Source organism: Melospiza melodia, unplaced genomic scaffold, assembly GCF_035770615.1.
Source record: "Melospiza melodia melodia isolate bMelMel2 unplaced genomic scaffold, bMelMel2.pri scaffold_32, whole genome shotgun sequence".
Taxonomy (NCBI): domain Eukaryota; kingdom Metazoa; phylum Chordata; class Aves; order Passeriformes; family Passerellidae; genus Melospiza; species Melospiza melodia.
The window spans coordinates 1,344,536-1,353,589 of NW_026948638.1; the positions used below are offsets into that span (position 1 = coordinate 1,344,536).

The window sequence follows — 9,054 nt, forward strand, 5'->3', positions numbered from 1 at the left end:
GGTTGGATGATTTCTAGCTAAATAGGACTATTATTTTCATAGTGGTTGTTTTTGTATTATTAATAGTCCCATGTTTGTTTGGATGCTTTAAGAAAGCCTTACAAAATTCTTTCAGTCCCATCTTTGTTGTAAAACAGAAAGGGGGAAAATACCCAACACAGGATGATCACGGACTCCTTGGAGGACACAATTGGAGGCTGGGATGAGACAAAAACCTCTCAGAGACTCAGTGTGGAAAGGAGAATCCTAAAAGCATTCTTAAATCCATAAAGTACTTTAAAAACCTTGAGCATCTCAAGGCATTAATAAGCCCCACGCAGTGTCAGTACAAAGCTCCCAAGGGACTCATTAAAGCAGATAATTGGGGCCATGATTGCACAAACCACTCACAGAGTCTGTATCAAAAGAGATACACCAAGTACCTTAAAATAAATGAAATACCCTGAAGTATTAATGAGCCCCACTGAGTGTTGTTAGTGACAGAGCCTCTCCAGGGACTAATTAAAGTAGATAATTGGAGGCCATGATTGCACAAATCTCTCAGAGACTCCAAGGCAAAAGCCAAACCCAAAGTCCTTTGAAAAACCTGCAGTCCCTGCAGGGAGCATTAAGGAGCCCCCAGGGCCATTCCTGGCCAAGGCTCCCCAGGGACTCCTTCCAGCAGATCCTTGAGGCCACTGGGATTTGGGCTGAGGGGGACGCTGAGGGCAGGACAAGGGCCTGACAGTGCCCAGCCTGGCTGGGGCTGTGCCAGGAGGCCCCAGAGCCTCAGGACAAGGTATCTTCTCCCAGCCCTTGGTGGCACAGACACTGCTGTGCCCCAGGGCACCAAGACTTAGACTTGGCTTCTCTTTGTCCCCCCCTGTCATCCCTGCCTCCAGTTCTCTCCTCTGCCTGGGGCCTGGGGACACGTTCACAGTGGTGTCTCTCAGTGGGACCCATTAAAAGGCCAAGAAACTTTGGAGTTGGATTCTGACTTGGAGTTCTAGAGAAGTTTCTTCAGCTCCCTCTCAGGGACTGATGTTCAGGGCCTGAGCACAAAGCCCCAGAGGCTCATTAAAGTCCTTGTGCTGTGTCTGTGCTGCTGAGCTGGGCTGGGCTCCTGGCACAGAGGCAGCTCCTGGTAACACAGAAGAGCTTCAAAAGCACATTTCTCTTGATGAGCAGCTCTTCTGCCAGCCCAGCAGGGCTGGGGCACTACCTGCAGCCACCCCGGGCACAGCACAGAGGCACAGAGAGCTTCAATCAGTCAGGGCTGGGAAGGTGCTGAGAAGTGCCTGGGGCAGAATCACTGCCAGCCCTTGGCACAGGAACCTCTGGCTGCAGGACAATGCAGCTGCAGCTCCTGGAGCCATCTCCTAAAGCTGGAACACCCCAATGCCTACAGACCCTGTGAGTACATTCTCTGATTGTTTCCTGTGCAGAGCAGCCAGGGGTGCGCAGGGCTATCCTGCAGAGCAGGGTCCTGCAGCCCAGGGCGCTGTGCTGGGGCAGGGACTCTGCTGCCTGCCAAGGACAGCTTTCAGCCAGCCCTGGCAGCTGCTCCCAGCGCTGGGGGAAAAGTTCTGGGTGGGAGGAGACAGCTGGTAAGGTTTGGAAGTGTTCTCCTTGTGTGGGAGGAGGCTGCATTTTTCAGAACTGCTCCCAGCATGGCATTTAACTGCAGAATATTTCCAAGAAGATTATACAGGGAGCAGAGCAAGCCAGGGGGTGCATGAAAGGAAAATTCCTGCTCTTTTAATCTACTGGTCTGGGTTGCCATGAATGGGAAATTGTACATTGATATCAATCTCTCAGTTCCCATTCAGAAAATGTTAAAAAGCTTTTTCTCAGATCTTACTAAACCAGGACGTGACAGAAATCAGCATAGGGCCGCTTAAGGCAGCATCAGTGTCGCTTTTCCAGCCTCCTCATGTTTGCTCTGATGTTACCATCAGAGCCTGCAGAGCCAGAGCTGCCTCTGGGCAGTGCCAGAGCTGGGAGGGGTCTGCAGGGCAGAGCTGAGTCCCCAGGCCTGGGCTGGGCTTTGGCAGCACTGGCAGAGCCCAGCCCTGGGCACAGGGAAGCAGCTGCTGGCAGGGACAGCTCCAAGGAGCAGAGCCCTGGACAGGGAGTAGGGGGAAAGCAACCTCAGGCTGTGCTGGGATATTTCAAGTCCTCTCCAAACCCAACTATTCCATGATTGCTTTTTTAAAGATTCCCATGCCAAGTAACTGCTAATGTCCAACAGCAGCTCCTTCAGCCACTTCCTCCTGCTGGCATTGGCAGACACACGGCAGCTGCAGCTGCTGCACTTCTGCCTCTTGCTGGGCATCTCCCTGGCTGCCCTCCTGGACAACGGCCTCATCATCAGCACCATAGCCTGCGGCCACCACCTGCACACGCCTATGTTCTTCTTCCTGCTCAACCTGGCGCTCAGCGACCTGGGCTCCATCTGCACCACTGTCCCCAAAGCCATGCACAATTCCCTCTGGGACACCAGGAACATCTCCTACACTGGATGTGCTACTCAGCTCTTTTTCTTTCTGTTCTTCATTGGAGTAGAGTATTTCCTCCTGACGATCAAGTTCTACGACCGCTACGTGTCCATCTGCAAACCCCTGCACTACGGGACCCTCCTGGGCAGCAGAACTTGTGCCCACATGGCAGCAGCTGCCTGGGCCAGTGCCTTTCTCTATTCACTGATGCACACAGCCAATACTTTTTCCCTGCCCCTGTGCCATGGCAATGCCCTGGGCCAATTCTTCTGTGAAATCCCACAGATCCTCAAACTTTCCTGCACACACTCAAACCTCAGAGAACTTTGGCTCATTGCTGCTACTGCCTGTTTAGCATTTGGCTGTTTTGTGTTCATTGTTTTCTCCTATGTGCAGATCTTTAGGGCGGTGCTGAAGATCCCCTCTGAGCAGGGACGGCACAAAGCCTTTTCCACCTGCCTCCCTCACCTGAGTGTTGTCTCCCTCTTTGTCAGCACTGCCATATTTGCCTGCCTGAAGCCCCCCTCCATCTCCTCCCCATCCCTGGATCTGGCCCTGTCAGTTCTGTACTCGGTGGTGCCTCCAGCCCTGAACCCCCTCATCTACAGCCTGAGGAACCAGAAGCTCAAGGCTTCAGTAGGGAGACTGATGACTGAATCGTTTGAGAAACATTAAATTGCTTATCAGTTTCTGCAAATTGCTTGCAATAAAAGTCATATTGATACTTCTTGTTCGCTTCAGTTTGGAGGTTCTGTTTCATTGTTTTGTTCTTTCATATTGTCTTCAAAGAAATGCCATTGTTTGGGCCATTTCTCATTTGTTTTTCACCTCCTTCACTTTAGCCACAGACTGTGGCAATGAGGGGCTGTGCTCTTGGTGGCTTTAAAGGAACTAAAGGATCTCCCAGCAGAGTTTTCTGCAGAGATGCCCTTTTGTTGCCTTCTCTGGAGCTAAAGCAGAAATGTCTGTGTGCAGAGCTGGGGCAGACCAGCGCTGGCCCAGCAGCTGTGTCCAGCAGCAGCAGCACTTGGTGTTGCCAGTGCTGCTGCCATGGCCCTGCCCCGCTGCCCTGGTGGCCCTGGTGTTGCTGTAGAGCCTGAGTCCTCTCCGGGCTGGGCACAGCCCTGGGGGTGGCAGTGCCAGGGCTGCAGCAGGGACAGGCCATGGGCACTGCTGGGGTAGTGCTGACGCCTCAGGCCAGGCCCTGGGGACTCCAGGCTCCTTGTCCAGGCTCTCTCAAGAACACACCCAGGCCAATGCTCAGCACAGAAAAGCCCCGTGATCAGCCCCAGCCTGGCCGTGGGCAGGCTGGGGACAAACAGCATGGCTGGGGCTCTGCAAGGGCCTTGGGGCAGATGGGAAGGAGCTGCAGAGCAGGGGCTGATCCATCCCCAGTGCGCTGCACAGCCCAGGGCAGCGTCCCAGAGCGTCCTCATGGAGCTGCCAACAACATCCCCCCTTCTACAGCCCTGGCCTCTCCCCCAGCTCACACAGGTGCCCCATCCTTGCAGGCACAGACACGGCAGCACTGGCTCAGCAGCCCCTGTTTGCATTGCACAGATCAGGGGGAGCACCCCCATGCTGTTTTTGTGGGGACATGAACCTGAGGGAGCACAAATGCCATCAGCCCCTGGGGCCAGCAAGGGCTGGAGGACAGCAGGGAAACCACTCAGCTTTGTCCTGGCCTCTGCAATCAGCCAGAAATTCTGTTCCCATCAGCTGGGACTTTCCTGTGCCACTGCAGACACTGTTGCTCAGAGCCAGGGCTGCCTGGCACCCATCCCCACACTGCCCTGAGCATTTCCTTGGCTTCACCTTTGCTTTCTTTACTTCTCCTGGTACAAATTTCTTCTAATTGCCCACCCCAGGGGCCCACAACTGGACACAGCCCTTGAGGTGCTGCCCAACCAGTGCCCAGCACAGGGAAAGAATCACTGCCCTGCTCCTGCTGGCTACACCATTCCTGATCCAGGCCAGGAGCCATTGGCCTTCTTGGCCACCTGGGTACACTGCTGCCTCATGTCCAGCCTGCTGTCCATCCGTCCCTGCAGGTCCCTTTCTGCCTGGCTGCTCTCCAGCCCCTCTATCTTCAGCCTGTCCTGCTGCAGGGGTTGTTGTGGCCAAATTGCAGGACCCAGAACTTTTACTTTTTCAACCTCACCTTGTTGGATCTGGTCCCTGTGTCCAACTTTTCCAGGGCCCTGTGCCAAGCCCTCCTACCCTCCAGCAGATCAGTGCTTCCAGCCAAATTGGTGTCACCACGGTTCCATGAGGCCCCAGAGTGTCCCAATAGTCTCCATGACTCCATGAGGCCTCCCAGTGTCACAATGTCCCTTTGGTTCCAGGGGACCCCTTGGTGTCACAAAGTCCCTTGAGTCCTTGGGCCTGGCAGTGTCACAATGGATCCCCCAAGGCCCTGCAGTGTCACAACTGCACCATGGTCCCCCAAGGCTCTTCAGTGTCACAATGGATCTTTGGTTCCATGAGGTCTGGCATCGCAGCAATGTTTTCCTTGGTTCCACAGTGCCACAATGGCTTCTTGGTCCCAAGGGCCACCACGGTGTCAAACATGTTTCCTTCCTTCCAGGAGTCCCTGAGGAGCAGCATTGGCCCCTTGGTTCCATGGGGCCCTGCAGCGTCACAATGGCCCCATCATGACACCAGGTCCTGCTCTGTCACAATGCTCTGCAAGGTTCCACAAGGCCCTGCAGGGTCACAGTGCCCTCTTGGTTCCAGGAGGCCTCAGAGTGCCACAAGGAATTCCTTGGTACTGCAGTGTCACAATGGAGCCTGGTGACACAAGATCCTGCACTGTCACCAGAGACCCTTGGTTAAACGGGGGACTACAGTGTCGCAATTTTTCCGCTCAGTTCCCAGAGTCCTTGCAATGGAGCAATGGCCCCTTGATTCCATTGTCCCCAGGCTCTCCCCAGGGTCTCCTTGGTTCCACAGGGGCAAAATGGCCCCTTGGTTCCACAAGGCCCTGCAGTGTCACAGTAGCCTCTGTGGTTCCAGCAGGACCCAGACTGTCCCAATGGACTCCTTGCTTCCATTCAGCCCCACAGTGTCACAATGGCCCCTTGGCTCTGTTCTGCCATGTTGTACACAGTGTCACCATGGTCCTCTTAGTGCCACCAGGCCCTGGAGTATCACAATGGCCCCTTGCTTCCCCGGGGCTCTGCGGTATCACAATCATCAGAGAATCAACTGGGCTGGAAAAGACCTTGGAGAGCATCAAGTCCAACCTGGAATCCAACACCACCTTGTCACCACGCCATGGCACTGAATACCACATCCAGTCTTTCCTTAAACACCTCCAGGGATGGTGACTCACCTGTTCCTGATCCATAGCATTCCCAGGGTTTGGATGAGGGAAATGGTAGGTAACTGTTGGGGACAAAGTGTTACTGATCATCAGCTTTAAACTCTTTATTTTAATATTTATTCAGACTGCATTAGAAGGTGCTGGGGGTCAATATCAATTGGACATTGCTGATATCAGTCTATAAACTGGAAAAGAATACTTAACAGGATAAATCAATTCTCTCGTCATTGTTTTCAATACAGTATATTCACTTTTGAATACACTTCAGAAATGTGTCTCATTATCCATGAAATAATTGAAAACCTGAGTATTCCCTGTGGCTTTTCTTGTTCAGGTTTTTTGAACAAATGTTTATGAGCCTTTTCCCATGAATTCCTTAACTGAAGAGCACAAGAAAGAACAGGCCTCTGCAGTAGGAAAATTCATCATCAAACTCCAAGTGGCTGAGAGTCCATCCCCGTGAGAGCAGCAATAAACAGAAATGGGCACAGCTTTGTGGCTGCCCCAGCTTTGGCATGGGCCCTGGGCCTGGAGCAAGAGCAGCTCTTGAGGGCCCCAAGACCATGGCTCTTGTGCTGCCCTGGGCAGATGGGACGGTAGCAGGGGCTGCAGAGCTCTCAGCACCTCAGCCTGAGAGCAGCAGGGCAGCCAGGGAGCCTCCTTTGGCCTTGGCCAAGCACCTTCCCCCATGGCTGGGGCTGAGTCCTGTGGCAGCTGCAGCTCTGCTGTGCCGTCGCCAGGGGCAGAGGCTGTGGGGCCAGTGGCCAGAACAGCCTGGCCTGAGCAGAGCTGTGGGGCCAGAGCCGGCTGGGCTGGGCTGGGGAGAGGCCCTTGGTGCTGCCCAGAGCTCAGGGCAGCTGGCAGGGCTTGCAGGGAGCTGGGCAGGGCTCAGAGAGCCTGGCTCAGAAACCATCAGTGTCCATCTCAGCCTGGCTGAGCGTGCAGGGGCCGGACTCAGGCCAGGCCTTGTGGGGCAGGGCCAGCACCTGTGCAAGGCATTGCAAACAGGCAAGTGGCCAAGAGAGGAGGCTGCTCTGTGCCCTTGGTGGCATGGACAGAGCAGGGAGGGGGTCCAGGACATTTGTCAGTGCCAGCCTCTGTGCCCAGCCCTTAGCAGCCCTGGCTGCTGAGCCCAGCTTTGGCCTAGGCTGAGTTTGGCTGTGGCCCAGCTCCCTCCTCCTGCAGGGCTCAGGGCCTGTTCCCGGCCATGGCAGCCCTGGCTGCCTCTCTGCTGGCCCAGAGGCCGGCAGAGCCCGTGGCAGGGCTGTCTGTGCAGCCCCACAGGTGTCCCGGCCTCTGCAGGAGCTGGCAGAGGCTGCCCAGAAGGGAGGCCATGGGGCACAGAGCCCCAAGGCTTCTGTGGGCACCACGGCACAAGGGCAGTTCCCAGCCGCAATGCTCCTGGCCTGGGCTGGGCCTGCACAGGGGCTGGGCCACCATGGCTGGGCCACCACAGGGCCACAAAGGGGCCACGCAGCTGCTGCCGGGGCTGACAGCAAGGCCAGGCACACACAGGGAATTGCTGAGCATGGCCTGCACTGGCCTGGCCTGACTGTGCCAAAGGCAGAGCTCAGCTGCCCTTGGGGGCTGCAGGAACAGTCCAGAGCCCAAAGAGCCTCCATGACTGTGCTGTGGACCAAGGCTGCAGGAGGGAAATGCAGGGCTGCTGTGGGATGGGGAGGGCATTGAATTCCAGCACACACCTCAGCTCTCTGATGATCCCAGCACCATGCTGAGCCCCGTTCCAGACTGGAGTAGAGCAGATGTTGATGGGACAGGAGGCCTGCGGGGCTCCCAGGGACCTGCAGCTTGCAAGGTGCTCTGCTCTCCCTCAGTTGCTCTCGGAGAGATCCAGTCCCAGCTGGGCACCTCAGGGCATAAGTGGCACTGCCTGTTCGTGGGCCCATAGCTGATACCTGCCTGGAAAGGGGCACAGGTTTTAACACTAGTTGTTTTCATAATATACATGCACATTTTTATTATCTGGGTCATTTGAGTATTTTAAGGAATGGCAAAGTTTTCCCGCCAGGAACAGGAATTTCCTGGATCTACTGGATCCTTTTAGTGATGAGAGGAGAAGAAATACTGATCTTCCCCTGACCTTTGCCATCAACATTCAGTCTAATATTTCATGTGCCCCTTCCTTCAGATGTTTCCAGGCCTCCTGGGTCAGTGGTCATGTCAAAGGACATCTCTTCATTCGACCAGCTGGATCTATTTCCCTTCCATTTCTCCCAGATCTCCTCATCCATATGCTTTCTGGTCGTTCAAGTGCCTCTCAACTGACTGGCTTCATGCTTTGAACTGCCGGACGATCCTCAATATTTCTGAAATTGAAATATATAGCACATTACTCAACACCGTAATTCTATTTATATCTATCCTAGAAGTAGGTTTTCTTTTGTCTCTGTCTAAAACTCTTCCTGTATGGACGTCCTTGGGGGATGGTGGACATGTCAGATGCTGCTGGGATATCACAGAGAGCTGAGGGAAGATCTGTGATGGTTATTTAACTGTTCAAATGTTCAACTTGTGTTTGTTGGCAAGAAACCTTTCTGTGCCTGTGAGTGTCTCCAGTCCCTGAGCCCAAAGGACACAAACCCGATGAGTTGTGGTTCCCACTGCAGGGGCTGCACTTGGACCTTGGCTCTACACAGGAAAGCCCTTCATCCCCTTTCTCTCTTTTCCTCCCTCTGGGCATGCAGAAAGCTCCTGACTTCAGTGTGTGACTCATGTGTGCAAAGAGCAAATCTGGGCAGAATTGGGGCAGGGAGGGTTTGGGGGGACCTTGGGATCTGTGCTGGACACAGAAGGTGTTTTCCATTGCTCTCAGGCTGTCTGCTGTAGAAAGTGGATTTATTATCCAACAGAGGAATGACTTTTGCATTTGATGGAGCTGTGCCTTCCCTTTTCTTTGATGACTGACAAGAAATGAACATCCCTCAGTGTCTCAGGCAGCTCCTTCTCCAAGGAAAGCAGGTGGCAGTTGGAGCCAAGGAACTGACAGCTGCAGGTGCAGCCTGGGATGGAGGGAGCTCAGATTTGCACAAGGCTGCTCTGAGTGCCAGGGCTTGGATGGGGGAAATGGTGGGGTGGGGGTAGGGACAGAGTCAGATTGATTGTCAGCCATGAAAGGTCTTGATGTTCATATCAATTCAAACTGAATGAGAAGGTACTCGGATTCAATGTCAATTGGAGATTGCACATGTCAATGAATTAACAGGAAAACAAAACTAAACAGGACCTAAAATT

At 54.1% G+C, this 9,054-nt stretch overlaps 1 protein-coding gene across 1 annotated transcript; it reads left to right on the plus strand.

Moving 5' to 3' along the window:
* The first annotated feature begins 2,219 nt into the window (after nucleotides 1-2,219).
* LOC134434087 (olfactory receptor 14J1-like) lies at nucleotides 2,220-3,152 on the plus strand. Its single transcript, XM_063182783.1, has one exon. It carries the CDS (start codon nucleotides 2,220-2,222, stop codon nucleotides 3,150-3,152), a length of 933 nt encoding a protein of 310 aa, XP_063038853.1.
* Nucleotides 3,153-9,054: the final 5,902 nt, after the last annotated feature.